The 19,455-nt window shown below is 35.9% G+C and overlaps 1 protein-coding gene across 5 annotated transcripts in view; it reads left to right on the plus strand.

Annotated features, from left to right (window-relative positions):
* Nucleotides 1–1,039: 1,039 nt before the first annotated feature.
* The window catches only part of LOC131804640 (ELAV-like protein 3), a 31,784-nt gene continuing 13,368 nt past the window's right edge, over nt 1,040–19,455 (plus strand). For 2 of the 5 annotated variants that reach the window (XM_059127695.1, XM_059127697.1), the window contains exons 1-2: nt 1,043–2,018; nt 18,113–19,398. In XM_059127695.1, the coding sequence (XP_058983678.1) occupies nt 19,209–19,398 (190 nt within the window). In that variant the 5' untranslated portion in view covers nt 1,043–2,018; nt 18,113–19,208. Of the gene's footprint in view, nt 2,019–18,112; nt 19,399–19,455 lie in introns of all 5 variants that reach the window. The other 3 variants (XM_059127694.1, XM_059127696.1, XM_059127698.1) reach the window with 3 other exon arrangements.

Raw genomic sequence — 19,455 nt, forward strand, 5'->3', positions numbered from 1 at the left:
ACTTTCCCAATATCCTACTGTGTTGGTAGCTTTTCTTTATCTCCTTTCATCCGGGCACTGTTAAATGCAGTCGACCGTTTTTTTCCCGGTAACAAACACTGGCACATCCAAACACATATGCACACACATACACACACACTTGTGTCCCCAAGAGCTTTGCATTGTGTTCCTTTCTTTTTGCTTAAATTGCAGTGAATTATCTCCTACCCCAGTTGGGATGAAGGAAAACCTCAGCTCGCTGAGAAATACTAAATTGCAGTAACAACAAAAACAACATGGCAATCGTGTTTGACTTTTTGTTATAAATGTATGGAAGGGTGGTAGTGGTGGTGACAGAGGCTAAGGTCCAGCACAAAGGCACTGAACTGCAGGGACGTAATGCACGCACCAGGATGTGATGTGATGGGTGTGTCTGTGTGTGTGTGTGTGTGTGCGTGCGTGCATGGCAAGGGATTTAGAAGAAGTGAAACGTAGCAAACCAAAAAGAAAATACACGCAACAACAATGCCTGGATGGATTGTTGTTGTAGTTACTTTTTTCTGTTATTTTGGAACAGTTTTTAGTCCTTCTGCCGGCAGAAATTTAGTTAACGACGTCGATGATGATGATGATGGCGACGACGACAACGACAGCAACCATAACAGCGGGCACCAGGCACGCGTTTACATGACAACAGACATTAAAGGATACAGGTGAGAGAAAAAACAAACCAAGCGTGGTTTGAGTATGGGGTGAAAAACTGGAAAATAAAAACCAGGATATAAAAAGAAACCCAAAAAGTTTTTCCAAACCATTTTGGGGATACTTCCTCCTTTTCGTGGTATTTATTTTCTCTTAATAATAAACACCCCTCAGTTAGAAACTCTCTTAATTGTGTGTGGCTCTCTTTGCGGCTGATTTTTCCCAAAAGGGTGTGAATGCCGGCATTGTTTCAACAGCCACCATAGCGTTAGCTAAAAGAGTTCAGCTATATGTTTTGTTGGGGTTGTTGTTCTCTCCTCGTGCTCTCCACACAGGATATTCCAATGTTTCCAATTCGATTGCACAGCGAACGGGAGTTAACGTGCCAGGACATCGGGCAGCTGGGCACATACTGTTATCAATCGACAAACCATAAGGATCGTCGTCCTCAGTCGTACGTGTTCGTTTGTTGCTTTCGTTCGTTCATTTTTCGAGAACATTCAGTTTTAATAATCTTTAGTTTATTGTTTTCGGACTCCTCTGCACTCTATAAATGCAATAATTTTGTGTTGAAACCAACCAAAAAGGGAAAACTAGCTAGAAAAATACCCAACAAATCCAAGGAAACCTAAGAAAATATAAAAACAAAAAACAAAAACAACATCATCACCGACAACAAAAAAAAAACACCTTAAGTAGGTTTTCAGTTTCAACCTCTAGTCCATTCAAAACTCGGTTCACAATTTTGACTTAAGTTTCGTTAAAAATTGATTTTTGACAACAACAACAACCAAGACAAACCAACACCGGCTTCCAAACAAATAAAAGAAAAAAATAGACACTACTCAAATCCGAGTTGTACTTTGGCAAAACTTAAACAGAACAACAGCCAAAAAACAAAGAACACCACCAACCAAAAGTAAAACAAGGAGGAAAAAAGATTTTAACGGGCAGTTTGCAATACTATTTTGTAACGTAAAAAATTATTAAAACAACATTCGTAACAATTTATTCAAGATAATTGTTAAGAATACAAAAGGCCAAATTATTTAAAACAATCTAAACTTTGTTAAATTAAAACAATTCTCTTCGTAAATATCTTCGTCTATGTGTGCATAAATTGTGTTCAACGTCGTGTTTTTTTCTAGTCAAATTTTTGTTGAGTAAAAAAAAATTAATTAAATAAACGGTTTAAATAAAATTTTCCCCGCTACCCATTTTCTTTTGTCTGCTAACATTCGGTTATATTTGAAATTTAGTATAAAATACATTTCCGAGAGACTTCCGGGTCTACGTTTACTGGTACATGGAACAAAATATCTTCAGCAAATAGAAATGTAAGTATGGGAATATGAATATTTGTATCCGTTAGAGGAGTAAAGACGACAACAATCTTAGGTCATTTGAAATGCATAACTCCCTAAAAGTAGGCTACATTTAAAAAAATAAAATCCCAAAGGCAGGCCTGTCTACACATCTGGTTCGAGTTATAAATAAAGTCAATTTTTCCCATTTTTTATATAGTTCTTCCGAAAGTATATACTGTACAAAACTACATATTATAGGGTGAGATAAAAAAATACAACAAAGTCAAACGCCATAATTTTTAATTTTTTTCTTAATTTTATTGAATGAAAGCAAGAGATGTCGGAAATAGCATCAGATTTTAGAATAAGTTTAGATTTGTTCGAATTGGTCACTTTTGGCACAAATTATGGCCTTCAAACGACAAATGAAACCTTCACACGCTGCCCGAATGTTGCTCTATGGTATTTTGGCCCCTTCCCGGCGAAGCGCAGGCATGAGGTGATCGACACTTTGGTATTTTTTAGTGCCAACCTTGCTTTCCAAAATTCTCTAGACACAATAGCCCAACGGATTGTATCCGGAGATTTTGGTGGCCATTGTGCATTGGAAATGAAGCGAGGAACCTCAATTTGTAAACATTCTTGGGTGGCGCGTGCTGAGTCCTCTTGTAATGTCCAAGGTCTGCGGCCAAAATGTTTGCGTGCCCAAGGCTTTTATACACCCTCCAGAATATTTTCGCAATACTATTCGGCATTTATTCTGATGCCACGGTCGATTAATACGAGCGGAGATCGACCATGGGCTGTTATGGCGGCCCACACCATCACCATGGCCGGCGCTTGAGTTCTGGTGGCCAACCGAAGGTGCACATTTTCAGCTGACCTCTTTGGCAATTAAACACGATCATTTTGTTTGTTTACAAATTGCTGGACAACGAATTTTTTCTCATCGGAGAAACCCAAATTCGGCAGTTCACCACTTTAATCACACTATGTACATTTAAGTCAGATTTTGACTATTGAAGTCTTCTGAAACCTATGGTAGAATTTTATGACAAATAATGTTTTTAAGCAATGAAACCGTCACACGCTGCATGAATGTTGTTCTTCGGAATTTTGGCCCATTTCCGGGCGAAGCGCTTGCTTGAGCTGATCGACACTTTGGTGGTTTTGAGTGCCAAACTTTCTTTCCAAAATACTCCAGACACAATTGTCCAACGGATTGGTATCTGGATATTTTGGTGGCCATTGTGCGCTGAAAATTAAGAGAGGAACCTCATTTTGTAACCATATTTGGTGGCGCGTGCTGAGTCCTCTTGGAATGTACAATGTCTGCGGCCAAAATGTTTGCGTGCCCGAGGCTTTAATACACCATCCAGAATATCTTCGCAATAACATTCGGCATTTATTCTGATGCCACGGATTATTTTTACGGTTTATTATTCGGCAGTTCACCACTTTCGGCCAAGCAAAGCAACTCTTTAGCTCTTTTGAGTCTATTTTCTTTCTGTTGCGGTATAAGTTCTTGCACTTTTTGGAATTTCAATGGCTTTACCCGAGCTCATTTTTCCAATATTTGTCGAATGGAATATTGCGATATGTTCAACTCACGAGCCATTTTTTCAAGTCGCTTTTTTACTTTTCGAACCATTTTTGCAGATGTTGCTGGTTTATTCCGTCCACTTCCTTGATGTCAGGCTTCAGACACTTAAACGCTTGAGTGCTCTAACGATGGCCACTTGTGGTTTTCCAGCCAAATATAAAGAAATCACACTATCACGTTTGAATTCCATCACGAATAACTTTTTTTCTGGAAAATTATCACCAGAATGCTTTTATACGCTTGTAAAGAATATAATAAGCTGTCACTGAAATGATTTTAACAGCTGTCGGACGAGTGGCTTAGAAATGACAGCAGTCTGAAGTTGGTTGCAGCGTTTTCATGCCCATATTCGACGAACCTTTGGGCATTTTGGGGCCCATTCCAATCGACGAGGCTTGTCCGCAGGCAACATTCTTTGCGTCAATTGAATTTTGTACGGGAACAAATGCAAATCAATGCGAATAATCCGTTGTAAAGTGGACCGAGCCATGCCCAACTGCTGAGAGCGGCGTTTTTGGGATGTTCTTGGGGACCTCTCAACACTGGCTCGTACGGCAGCGATATTCTCGGCCGATCGCCTTGGTCGACTTTTATATGGCCTCTTCGGATTAGAAAGAGCCTTACCAGTCGAAAATTTTTCGTATAAACGCTTAATGGTGTTCTTAGAAGGCGCCCTTCTCACATTTTTTAATGTTTTAAAAGCACGTTGAGTTTTCACAATTGACTTCTTCTGTTGAATGTAAATTTCAACTATTTCAGAGCGCTCGCGTGGCGTGTATTGGTTCATGGTAAAAATCTGCTTGGACTGACGCTTCAAACGCGGTATGTCATTAAGCGATGTGACATCTCTGTCAAAAGTTATGGCGTTGCCAGATGGGTCCGTCGAATATGGGCAACCCTGTATATAATATCTGTATATTTTATTATATTGTACAGCATGTATTTAGACATCCTTTAAGTTTAAAAACTCTAACACGATGTGGAAACTGGCTTAAGCAAATTGTCATGAATATTTTAAATATTTGTTATCTGTTTAGCCTTACCTTTGAATTTCGACGTTTTTTATGAGCCCCTCAAAGTATGCTAGAAAATGTTGAAAGATAAAATGTGGAAAAAGTCTATTTACATATGGTTCTAGCATCATGTGTAATCTAGCCTTTACTCTCTGTTACAGAGAGTAATTTTTTTTTCAAAACGAAACTGACAGCTTTGCAATTTTTGCTGATCGTTACCATATCAATGAAAATCAAGCTCTCAAGTAAATGAGGATCATAATAATAAAATAATAAATTTTGCATATGTACTTCTAGGGACTTACACCCCTACAAATTGAAGATTTTTTTTTAGAATTTGCCAAAATCTCTCTCCATAGTGGGGCTGATAGATACAATCAACATTTGTTCTTTTGTTTTTTTTTTTTTTTCATAAATAACTTTTGGAAATACAAATATGCTGTAACTGCCCGGCTTTGTGAGCAAAATTAATAAAATATATCAAAGGCAATATGAATTTATGGAACCTCTTAAATATAATCCTAATTTTAGGAATTCGAGACGTTTTTTCTTCATAGTAACAGAACCATCTCTCCCTTTACATTGTCGTTGAAATTATCACAATTTGTTAAGCTTATCAAACATTAACAATCTCCATATTAAAATTATTACAATATCAGCTGTCGTTTTAGGGGACAAGGCATAGAAAACAACAATGACAGGGGGAAAATAAATAACAGCAGGGTACTATTTCAGTCTAAATAATGCGTTATTCTGGAGTATCATTATTAGCAGGCGGTTATAAAATATTCAAGTAGCATTCAAGTAGTAGTAAAAAAACGAATCTTTTCTAAGAAACACTTGTAATATTAATTTTCTAAATTTTGCTAAAATGAATTTAAAATTAAGGGGCAAACAAATCTAACAAGTATTTTATGTGTAAATTAATTATATGATTAAGAATTAAATTTATATATCAATTATTATAATATAAATAAATTGTACATATTTTTTTAAATCTTTTTTTTTTACTTAACTTTAAGCGTCACACCCTTCTTTGGACATTTTTATCTATCTATGTGACCATCATCACCATCAACTCTCAGCTGGATTTGTTTTGTGTCATAGACCATTCTGCTTTGTTATCCTGGCTGTGTGGCTTCAGCAAATAGTGGTTGACGGCAAAAATATAATGTCGGCAAGGTTGTTTAACAGCACCAGCACTTGATGTTGACTCTTTTTTTCACTTGTATGCTCTGCTCTGCTAGGCTAAATCGAGTCAAATTGCTTGAATAGATACAGAAAAATATATTCCATACTTCCAAGCTGGTGGTATTGCTGCTGTTATTTGCCTAGCTAAAGAGATTCTCTATTAAATGATGATTGTCTCCCTGGAAACTAAGAAGTATGAGTTGGAGAAGAGGAAAATCATCACTTCTTGGTACTGTGTGTGTGTTTAACTCTTCCCCCATCCATATTATACGTAATAGTTCAAGCAATGCAGGAAGCTGTAGCTTTTTTTATGTATCACAAATTCGCCGCCACCACCCTGTCACTGCTTTGCCGGCATATCTTTCCAGTTTTGCTCTCTTGAAGCAGAAACCACTGGCCGGTAGATTTCCCCAAAAAAAAATACTACATGAAAGAGATGCCCTTTATTACATTTAGCTATTGATTGCCTCTGTGGGAGAGGGATGGGGTGTTGGTTTTCATTTTATTTTTGGCGCATGCACTAAATATAACACAATTTCAGAGAATTATTTTTCTATTGAGAATTTTCATAAAAATATGGAAAAGGGGTGAAAATGAGGAAATGCAAAAAATAAAATAATATGATATAAATGGGATTTGCAATAAAAGGTGAGGGATATGGTAACACAATATTTCAGAAATTATAGAAAAGTCTTTTCAAAAAAAAAAAAAAAAAAAAAAAAAGGATCAATGGGAAACAGGCTAAAATACGTAAAGTTCGACCCTCCACCATGAGGTAAAGGGACCGTTTAAAAATGAAATCATCGGACTTGAATATTCGGTCCACTTCCATTTTTGTCAGTGAAATCGGTTGGTAAAAAGTATTCACACCGCTTTAAAATCGACAGTATAGGTTTCCTGCGAAGTGTTTGTTATGTATTTTAAATTTTAAATACCAATTTTGAAAAAAAAAATTGTTAAAATGTGGCTAAAATCACCAAAATTCCACATGTTTGGAGGCAGTACGAACCTAAATTACCGAATTTTAAACAAATCGTTAAGAAAATGATTAAACCACCAGAATACCGAATATTGGAAGATACCGTTATATAGGGGCAACAGGAAAACATGAACAATAATCCCAAAAAAGCCCACTCCGACTCGCATATAACAAATGCGATATGGAATTCAGAGAGTCATTATGTATTTTTTTTTTTTTTTTTGTCAATTCTTTCAACATCGTTTTTTTCGTTCGGAAGATAGGAAAATTTGAAGAATATATCGCAGTTTAAAATGCGAAACAAGATTTTGGGCAGATTCTGGTGGAGGTTTAGAAAATAAACCGGGTAAACCAGTCATAATTATGCAAATGTATAGTATAGTTTTAGGCAAATACACATTAAGAACTGCATACTCATTGTAATTTCATGTCAGATCGTGATGGCCAGAGTATTGGTGTTTGGACCCAGACCTGAACGGCTTTCCGGTTGGATGTTGGGGAAGCTCATTCACCAAATAAGTCTGTTTATGGACAAAGAGCAATCTCCGGTAATTTTTACAACTTACCGGACTCGATCAAAGTCTCATCTTGGGGATTTTCTCAGCTCGTTCTTCTTCTTGGTGGCTTGTTACTACGCACCAGATTATCTCTCTTTTGAACACCGTTCCTCAGTTCTTAGTTGTTTCGCGTAACGCACTGCCCTTGATCCTTTCTCTTTGGCGTTGCGTCTTGTGGTTCAGAGTACCTGCACACTCTATGTGTGAATAAATGTGGCGAAAATCAACAAAATACCTAATTTCAGGAGGTACCGTTATGTTGGGTATATACAAAAACGGCAAATCGTGAGAAAAAGTCCCCAATATCGAAAGGTACCGTTGTATGGGGGATATACAAAAACGTGGACCTCTATATACAAAGTTTCGCCACTGGAGCTAAGGTCCATTACGACCAACAAATTCCAATTTTAAGACGAATACGTGAAAAAATGTGGCAAAAATCAACTAAATACCGATTATCGGGAGGTACCGTTTTATATGGAGGCTACACCAAAATGTGGACCTATACATACAATGTATGGCCCACGGCGATCTAGAACCCATCATGACCTACAAATACCAATTTTTAGACAAATCCGTTGAAAAATGTGGCAAAAATCATCACAATATGGAATATCGGAAAGTACCGTTATATGGGGGCTAAACGAAGGCGTGGACCTGCACAGAAAATTTTCTGTCCATTACGAAATTCAAATACCAAATTTAAAATAGTTCCGGTAAATAATGTCGCTAAAATCATCAAAATACCGAATATCGGGGGGGTACCGTTATATGGGGGCTATACGAAGACGTGGACCTACATGACTCATTTTCTGCCTTAGGATGTAGTATCCATTACGAACTTTAAATATTAATTTTGAAACAATTCCGGTAAAAAATGTCGCTAGAATCATCAAAATACCGCATATCGGGAGATAAAGGTGGAGGGTATAATTAAAATAACAACAAAATTATATAAACACTGCAAAAACAAAAATTCGAGCCACAATATTATCTAATATATTTCCTAATGTTCTTCTGAAACAAACAAACACACCCTTTCGCCCAAAATAACTATAAACATCTAAATTCTAGCTATTTTTCTGGCATTTTCTTTCATTAACAAAATACAAAAAATCCTCCATCTCACTTCTAGGTATATAAATTCTAACCCCCACCACGCTAACCGTATTGTAACCCATAAATCTAGCAAAGCCGAGAGAAGATATATTCTCTAAACCATTAACATATTTTATACATTTGCATGTCTCTTTACTTTGTTTGATACATTAACATTTTTTTTTTCTGTCAAAAGGGGACCATCGGGGGAAAAATGTGTCACGTGTTTTTGTAATTAGCTCAGCAGCAAGCCAAAGTACCAAACCCTTCTCAACCCGCAAAACACTTAAATTTCTTCTGTTTTTTTTTTTTGCTGGGTTCCTTTTTTCATACCTATCTTTCGTTTTACAGCATGTTGCATGTCCTGGCAACACCTCATTGTCTAATAAACAAAACGCCAGACTGTCAGCCAGACCCGGCCGGCTTTCATCCCCTGTCGAATGATCCATGAAGTATGGAGAAAAAAAATGGAAAACAATCATAAAAACGAGGTCAATTTTTTTCGTATGAAAGAGTATAAGTGTATAAAAAAACCGAGTAGAATAAAAATATGTGTGGAGACACATTCGCACATACTCAGCGTGTGTTGGCTCGTCAAAAGTGTCAATTACATGTCGGAGGGTATGTTTTTATTTTGAAAAGTTCTTTGGTTTTCTTTTTTTGTTTTGATGTCTCCCCCATCAGAATGTTGTTGTATTCCAGTAGTGGGGTACATTGCGTTGTTCATATCCATGTTTTGAAAATAACTGTTTCACAGTGGGGTTATTAAGAAATTAAAACAAGTACAAATGGATTAAGTTCTTTTAATTCCCTTCACGATGCGGTAAAGAAAACCTTTAAAAATAATTGAATGGGAATTGAATATTGGGACAACTTCTATTTTTATGCCCTACAACACTATGTGTTGGGGGTATTATAAGTTTGATTGGGCCAGAATTTATGTAACACCTCGAAATATTGGTTTCCCATATAGGAAAGTATATATGGATCTTCCTAGCTAGCCGAGCTGAGTCGATCTAGCTATGTATGTCCGTCCGTCCGTCTGTCCATCTGTCCGTCTGTCCATGTTAATTTGTAATCACGCTACAGGTCGCAATTATAGACCAATCGACGGAATTTCGCACGTAGCTAGAGTTTAGGGCAGGGAAGAAGCCTACCAATTTGGGTGGTTATCGGATAATATTTAGCGGGTAAAATAGACCATATCTTTTGTGTTGAAAAAATTCTAAATTTTTCATTAAACCGCGAATATTTTGAATCCCGGCGAAATCACAAAGCCATGACAAGGTTACTTCCGATCTTTACATTGATGTTAACATCCAACAAATCGGATATATAGCAAAATATGTGCGATATGCTTGAAAATATACAGATCGCATGGGGATAAGATGAGGAGATGATCGCCATATATTTAGGGGTTGAAATGGACCAAAAAACTGCAAAATTGTCAGCAGGTCGTAATTATTGCTCGATCCTCACGCACATTTGAATGGGGGTTACCGGACATTGCAAAAGCCAAGCAGTTCCGGATGGCCGTCCAAAAATATTCAATGTGTGAAATAGTTTGCCAACTTTTGTAGACAAAATACGAAAATGTCCATTCCAGTGACTTTTTGGAGAATTCACAAATACAGGAAAGACACACTGTTGACTATTTCGTTAACGCTGATTTCGGTGAAGAATATAGTCAAATGTTTGTATCTCATATAGATGCGTTTCAGTCAAAAACCAATAATAAATGTTAATCTTTTGCCACTTCTGAGAGATTATAGGTCTTTGGAAAATATTGGTTCCAGATCTAGGAAGACCATTTACGTGCAACATCTACAAATAAATTGGAAATGAGCAAATTAGTTTATGTTGCTATTATTCGAAAATTAGAGAACGGAACCTGATGGTTTTCTTTTATTATTTGTCACAATATATATATATATATATATATATATATATAAACTGTATCGTTTACTGTAGCCATTGCTTACTTGTTGTATATGATATTGGTTGGCAAAAGATATTCAAAATGTCGTAAAGTCAATATTATCGGTTTCCTCCTATAGTGGTTGTTATCTTTTGCAAGTTTTAAACATGAAATTTGAAAAAAAATATGTTAAGCATTTAGGTAAAATTCCAAAAACACTAAATACCATTCGGAGGTACGCCTTATGAGTGATAACAGAAATAACCATCCTTTTTCACCAGTCTTCTGCCACAAAATATTTCTCTGCAAAATGTGGCGAAAACCATCAGAATACCGAACATCAGGAAATACCGAAACATGGGGGATATCGCAAAACGTAAACCCCTATATATGATCTGCTGTAGGATGTTACGAGGGGGGGGGGATGGTCTATATGAAAAAGTGGACCAACATGGCACATTTTTTAACTTTTATTGAATGAAAGCAAAAAATGTCGGAAATAGCATTAAATTTTAGAATAAGTTTAGATTTGTTCGAATTGGTCACCTTTGGCACGAATTTTGGCCTTCAAACAGCCTATGAAACCATCACACGCTGTCCGAATGTTGCTCTGCGGTATTTTGGCCCATTCCCAGCAAAGCTCTTTCTTGAGGTAGTCGACACTTTGGTATTTTGCCAAAATTGCTTTCCAAAATACTCCAGACACATTAGTCCAACGGATTGGTATCCGGAGATTTAGGTAGCGATTGTGCGCTGGAAATGAAGCGAGGAACCTAATTTTGTAACCATTCTTAGGTGGCGCGTGCGATGATGCTGAGTCCTGTTGGAATGACCAAGTTCTGCGGCCAAAATGTTAGCATGTCCAAGGCTTTAATACACCCTCCAGAATATTTTCGTTAATATTCGGCACTTATTCCGATGCCACGGTCGATTGATTCGAGCGGAGAGTGACCATCGGCTGTTATGGCGGCCCACACCATCACCATGGCCGGCGCTTGAGTTCTGATGGCCAATCGAAGGTGCACATTTTCAGCTGACACCTTTGGCAAAAAAACACGATCATTTTGTTTGTTAACAAACTGCTGGACAACGAATGTTTTCTCATCGGAGAAAACCAAATACGGCAGTTCACCACTTTCGGCCAAGCGAAGCAACTCTTTAGCTCTTTTGAGTCTATTTTCTTTCTTTGCACTTTTTGGAATTTCAATGGCTTTACCCCGAGCTCATTTTTCAATATTTGCCGGATGGAATATTGCGATATGTTCAGTTCACGAGCCATTTTTCGACAACTGTGGCGCGGTTTTCGATCAAGTCGCATCTTAAATTTTCGAACCATTTCTGCCGATGTTGCCGTTTTCTTCCGTCTACTTCCTTGACGTCGGGATGCGCTACCAGGATTACGGTAACGGGCGATGGAACGAGACACAAAAGATTAATTCACATTTAAATGTTGGAGTGCTCTAACTACAGCCACTTGTGGTTTTCCAACCAAATATAAAGAAATCACATTATCACGCTTGAATTCCATCACGAATAACTTTTTTTTCTGGAAAATTCTCACCAAAATGCTTTTATACGCTAGTAAAAAATGTAATGAGCTGTCACTGGAATAATTTTAACAGCTGTCGGACGAGTGGCTGCGGAATGACAGCAGTCTGAATTTGGTTGCAGTTTTTTCATCTCACCCGTTTATAGTATCTGTATATTTTATTACATTGTACAGCAAATATTTATACATCCTTTATGTTTAAAAAATCAATTTACATATGACTCTAAGACGATGTGGAAACTGGCTTAAGCAAATTGTCATGAACATTTTAAATATTTGTCATCCGTTTAGCCTTACCTTTGAATTTCAATGTTTTTATGAGCTCCTCAAAGTATGCTATAAAATGTTTAAATATAAAATTTGGAAAAAGTCACTTTACATATGGTTCTAGCATCATGTAATCTGGCCTTTACTCTCTGTTACAGAGAGTAATTTTTTCAAAACGATACTGACAGATTTGCAATTTTTGCTGATCGTTACCAATATCAAGCTGATCGTTACAATATCAATGAAAATCATCATCTCACCCGATTTTATCACTGTTCATATGTAGCCTGGACATACAGAGGTGGTTTCAGAAACTGGTAATACAATTGTTCGAAATATAATAAGTAGCACAATTCTGAATTTTAATATTTAGATAACCGTTGGTATCTGAGGTTAAGATTTGGATATGGGTTTGAAAATGCGTGCTATGTTTGTAGAAAATACTAAATGGTACTATATTTGATATTGTGTAAAGGTATAGGGTTGTAATCCTCAAACTTGATACAGAGGTCTCTGTCGTTATCTAGAATTGAGATATGGAGGTGGTTTTCGAAAATTGTGTACTGTAATTGTGCGAAAAGTAATAAATAGTACTAAATTTGGTATTGGGTGAAGGGATACAGTGGAAATCCTGAAATATGATATAGATGTCTCTGTTGGTGTCTGTGGTTTTGCAGATGTGTACTATAATTGTTTGAAGTAATGGGTGAAGTAATCAGTAATGATTACTTCATTGATTGGGTAATGAAGTAATCAGTAAAGAGCTGGAATCACGAAATTTGATGTTTTTGTCTCTGTTGGTATATAATGTTGTGATCTGGGGGTGGTTTTGTTCGAAAAGTACAAAATAGTACCAATACTACGACTGGCGTTAACAGTTTAAGAAATGCGCATTTTTGATCGAAGAATATGGATAGGGCACTAAAAACAATTTTAACGAAGTTTATCATTAGAAAAATGTTAAATGCATTTTCCTTATTTCCAAAATATACATTCCGTGTTCCACTGTCTATTGTCATGAATTTCTTAATTACAATTCCCACCCTAAGAAACAAACCAACACACACACAAACAATATTATTATATATGTATATAGATAAATGTCACATTAATAAGAAAAATGCCTGACTAAATTGCTTTGAGCTGTATATCCGTGGTGTGTGTGTGTGCAGTTATCTTCTTGGTGTTGGTGGGTATCATCTATTTTCATAGATGACAAAACCTTATCTGACTCTTTAAATGTGGCGTGGCTGACAAACGCCGACACTGTAACTGTCAACTTGTCCTCTTCATCATCATTAACATATCCTTGTTTTTCCAACTTTCTCACACACACACTCACACAGAGAATATACAATGTATTAACGTGGGCTTTTCTAGACTTGTGTTTTGCTTTATTTTTTGTTTCTTTTTTTTTGTCTCCCTGTTTTTTTTTTTTTGCTACAAACAAATTAGACACAAGCAAGAAAGAAAATGTGTGTCTTCTTTCTATTTCGATGTCTTTCCTTCTTTTGCGATAATGAACAACACCCTGTTTTAGGTTTCTGGTATTTGTGTTTTTGTAGAAGAGGGGGTGTGTGTGTTTCGCCCAGGATAAATGTAGGTTGAATATTGAAAATTGCTAAGCGAAAAATTTGAGTTTTAACACTTGAAAGGTGATATACTTTTTAAAGGTTAATACTTATCCTTAACACTGTAAAATTGTTCAAAATCTTATAGATGAACTTGTAGGTGTTATGACATTTACAAAATAGTTTTTTTTTTTCAAGAACGTAGAAATTTTTGTGTAATATAAGGGATCTGCAGTCTTTTCATTGTCATTTTCTCCGAAGAAGAAGTAATTTCCACATTTCTTGCCGAAAAAAATCTTTTCGGAGTTAAGGGTGGAAAAATGGCACCCCGAAACATTTTTTTTATTTCCAGAAAATTCTAAATAAAGCCAAAATTAAACATGTACGTTGAATTGGCGTAACATACAGGCATGCGATACATTAATATACATACACACACAAAATTTTAATGTGGATTTTTTTCTACCACTGTGATATCTCTCCAAATGATAGGCAACCCCCAGATCAACACAGCTAATGTCATTAAGGTCCTGTCACAAACAACAATTATTCTGATAAAAAAAGAACCCATTGGAATGTAAGGCAGTCTATGCGGATTTTCTTTTACCCCGAACAAAAGCATGTTTTAATGCACTTCCTTACCACGCAGCGCTGCAGTTGGAAAAACCAAGGGTTGTTTTCTATGACACTTTTGGTTGGAAAAGCCAAATGTGAATGGATGTGTGTGAGAGAGAGACAGAGAGAGATTGTATTCATCTGAAACATATGATAGAGGTCATTGAACTGAAAACGTATAATATGCGAGTATATGACATTATGGGTCATTAGTAATTTATTTTTATACTCTCCACCATTCGATGGAGGGTATATTAACTTTGTCATTCAGTTTGTAACTCCTCGAAATATTTTTAATAGACCCTACAAAGTACATATATTCTGGATCAGCGTAAAATTCTAAGACGATCTAGCTACGACCACCTGTCTGTCTGTCTGTTATAATCACGATATCTTTTGAACAAATTGAGCTGGAAGGCTAAAATTTTGCATACTTGTTAAGTTATAACCAGTAGGTTAAGTTCTTAAATGGGCTATGTCGGTCAACGTTTTCGTCGGGCCAGGTCCACGTCTTCGTATAGCCCCGATATAACGGTACCTCTCGATATTCGATATTTTGATGATTTTAGCAACATTATTCAGCGGAATTTTTTTCAAATTGGCTATTAGAAGTTCAAACAGTGGTATCCCTAAGACAGAAAATTGTCTGTGCAGTATAGCTCCCACGTTTTGGTATAGCTCCCACATAACAGTACCTCCCTATATTCAGTATTTTGATGATGCCAGTCCGCGTCGTCGTATAGACCCTAATATACGGCTACATTCGGTATTTTAAAGATTTTAAAAGAATTATTAAAGGTTTTTATTTTTTTTTTTGAAAATTGCCCAATTCGTTTCAAGTAGTGGAGTGCATTCAAAGTTCGACAAGGCCGAACTTATAGCTTTTTTACTTGTTTAAACACTTAACTTGAGTTTGTTCTTAATTAAACCCTATTTTAATTTATTTTTGTTTGATGGTTGTGTTGAAGTGGAGATTTTCTAGGAGATGTCAATTTCTTCTGGTACCTCTCCCACAAAAGCTTACATTTTTAAAATAATGTAATTAACCCTGATTGGTGGTTCAAGCTTTGAAAATCCGAATATTTATATGACTACTTGGTCAGATGCGAAAATATCTTCCAACTCAGTCGAATACCTCCTCTACAAAGAGTTAAAAGTTTGAATAATTATAAATCTTACAAAATATAAAATAGAAGTTCGATTGGCTTTAAATATCGCATATCTATGTAAACCCTAGAAAACAATAGTGACCTCAATATTAAATTTCACGATTTCAGTTCTATTCCTTCATCCAATACCAAATTTGGTAACATTTAATACGCAGTTCAAGGCCAATCTACATTTCTCCATTTTAGACACCAACAGTGATCCAAAATTAGAACTATTTAGTACTTTTCGATGGGGTTTTACTAAACCACCATTAGATCTTAACACCAGATACCAACAGAGAACTCAATATAAAATTTCAGGATTTCAGCTCTATTTCTTCAACCAATAACAAATTTAGTACCATTTAGCACTTTTCGTACAATTATTGTACACATTTCTTAAATCACCACTATATCTCAATTCCACATACCGACAGAGACTTTAATGTCGAATTTAAGGATTATAGCTCTATCCCTTTGCCCAAAACCAAATTTAGTACTATATAGTACTTTTCGTACAATTATTGTACACATTTCCAAAACTCCGTATCTCAATTCTACATACCGACAGAGACCTCAATAGCAAATTTCAGGATTCTAGCTCTATACCCTCACCCAATACCAAATGTAGTATCATTTAGTACTTTTCGTATAAATATTGGACGCATTTCCAAACCACCACTAAATCTCAAACACAGATACCATCAGTAATCTAAATATCAAATTTCAGAATATTGTCTCTATCCCTTCACACAATACCAAATGCAGTACCATTCAGTACTTTTCGTAGCACACATTTCTAAATCCACCTTCATAGACAGCGACCCTAACAACAAATTTCAGATTTCAAAAACTATTTGTTCACCAAATACTAAGTTGTTCCTAATATAGTGCGATCATTAGGAACTTCTGAAGAACCCTGATATAATTTCAAAATTCCAGCTTCATCCGTTCACCCTAAACCACATTGTTCCAAATTTAGTACCATTTAGTACAGTTCGCAAAATTATTACACATTTCCAAAACCGCCTTCATATTTCAAGCTTAATTGATTCTCATGAATCTCATGCTATATGTCAAATTTTTAGCTCTGTCCGTTTAAATAATACCAGAGAGTACCATTTAGAAGTCCACAAAATGTGCAATACGCATCCGTCTCTCTTCAGATTTCGCACATCCCAATATTTCTACTAACACAAGGCCGGGACCTACACATACTATGTTTCGCCAAAGGAGCTAGAACCCATTATGGCCTAGAAATACCAATTTTCAGACAAATCCGTGAAAAAATGTGTCAAAAATCATCAAATTACCGAATATTGGGAGGTACCGTTATATGGGGGCTATACCAAAACGTGGACCTATAATTACAATGACTCGCCACATGAACTAGGACCCATTATGATCTACAACTAAAAATGTTCAGAGAAATTCTTGAAAAAATGTGTCAAAAGTCATCAAAATACCGAATATCGGGAGGTACCGTTATATGGGGACTATATCAAAAGGTGGACCTATACATACAATGTTTCGCCACACGAACTAGGACCCATCATGACCCACAAATACCAATTTTTAGACAAATTAGTGAAGAAATGTGGCAAAAACCATCAAAATCCCGAATATCGGGAGGTACCGTTATATGGGGACTATATCAAAACGTGGACCTATACATACAATGTTTCGCCACACGAACTAGGACCCATCATGACCCACAAATACCAATTTTAAGACAAATTAGTGAAGAAATGTGGCAAAAACCATCAAAATACCGAATATCGGGAGGTACCGTTATATGGGGGCTATGCCAAATCATGGACCCATACATGCAATGTTTCGCCACACGAACTAGGACCCATAATGACCAACGAATACCAATTTATAGACAAATCCGCGAAAAAATGTGGCAAAAAAATTAAAATACCGAATATCGGGAGGTACCTTTATATGGGGGCTATACCAAAACGTGAACCCATACATGCAATGTTTTGCCACACGCACAGTGACCCGTTATGACCTACAAATACCAATTTTCAGACAAATCCGTGAAAAAATGTGGCATAAATCATCAAAATACCGAATATCGGGAGGTACCGTTATATGGGGACTGTACCAGAACGTGGGCAGATGTATCTCATTTTCAATACCAACCATCCTAGACACAATACAAATTGCTCTGCTAAATTTTGGCGCTCTACGTGAAATAATGTGGGCTGTATCGTGATTTCAACAGACAGACAGAAGGACAGACGGACATCGTTAAATCGACTTAGAATTTTATGCTGATTATGAATATATATACTTTATGGGATCTACGACGAATATTTAAGGATGTTACAAACGGAATGACAAAGTTAAAAATAGGCATCCGATTCTCTTCAAAATATTTCCGCTAACACAATTTTTGAAAGGAAGTTATTAAGTTCTCTTAAAAACGGCAGGCTTACATTTTGAACACCATCAAAGATTTTTATTGAGCTTGTTAAGAGTTATATAGCTTAGTACGTATATGTGTACCCCATTTCAATCAAATTGTAACTAATGTGTACTATTTTCCACTCCAATGAAAACAAAATACTAATGTATATTTTTTTAAAAATTCCTTCTCGTTACAGATTTGATATAAAACTAAATGAAATTTATACAAATTGAGTAAGCAATCGAGCAGCTATTAATTGTACACCAAGTGAAAAATACAGATATTTTATATTATTCCAAAAAACAAAAACAAAAATCAAGAAAATTCCAAGAAAAACAAACAAACAAACAAAAAATCAAGAAAGAAAGTAATCTTGCAAATCAACACCACCAAAGAAAACCAACTATTACAGAGCTAATTTAAAACAACAACATAATATATAACGAATTGACAGCAACAACAAACCACAACAACAACCAGAAAATTTTAAGGAAAACAAACAACAAAATAATCATTTATACACTTTAATAGAGACTCAAAAAGGATTTAAGGATTTAAAGATTTTTGAGTATAAATCAACCAAATGTTCCATATTGAAATACAACAACAGTAACAACAACAAAAAACAATTTATAAAATTTGAATAATTCTAGTCAAATAAAAGAAAACCAAATTTACGCTAAACCAAAAAAAAAAAAAACAAAAAACTTTTTTGCATTTTTGCAATTTTATAAAACAACAACAACAACAGAAAAAATAAATCATTCCAAAAACAAACTTTTCACCCATTTCACCAAAAACCAAACAACTAAAGGAAAATCCAAAAAAAAAACAAAATCATTAGCAAAATTTACTCTTTTAACTTTTTATTATTATAACAACAACTAAAAATTTAAACAATTTTAAATAAATTACCAAAACAACAACTCTTATAAATTGATGATCCATACAAAGATCTAAAACTCCAAACTCCAACCAACAAAATTACCGTGAAATTTCAAAACAACATAGAACAGAACTACGCTTTTTTAAATAAAAAACAAAAACCACATTTCTTATAAACTAAACAAGAATTAAAACAACAACAACAACCACAACTTGTGCTAAGCACTGATCTTCAGAGAAAAGCAGAAAACGAAAAGCTCCAAGTTTGACTTCAAGTTTGCGTGGACGGGCTCACACAAAGCCTAAGGCCAATACAGAAGCCAGTTTTCTCTCATCGCCCCCCGGTTCGAAGGAAATCTTTCAAAATTACTCTCCAACAGCAACAAACCACCACCAACACCAACAAAATGACCAATGCCATGGACATTGTTATCAAAAATGGCAGCACCAATGGGTCTGTCGATGGCAACGATGAATCTCGCACCAACTTGATTGTGAACTACTTGCCGCAAACCATGACGCAGGAGGAAATGCGTTCCCTCTTCTCGAGCATTGGCGAGCTGGAGAGTTGCAAGTTAGTGCGCGATAAAATTTCCGGTGAGTTTTTTCCAAAGAAAGCATTCTCAGATAGTGGTATTCATTCCTATTTTGTTT

The sequence above is a fragment of the Musca domestica genome, unplaced genomic scaffold, assembly GCF_030504385.1.
Source record: "Musca domestica strain aabys unplaced genomic scaffold, Musca_domestica.polishedcontigs.V.1.1 47, whole genome shotgun sequence".
Taxonomy (NCBI): domain Eukaryota; kingdom Metazoa; phylum Arthropoda; class Insecta; order Diptera; family Muscidae; genus Musca; species Musca domestica.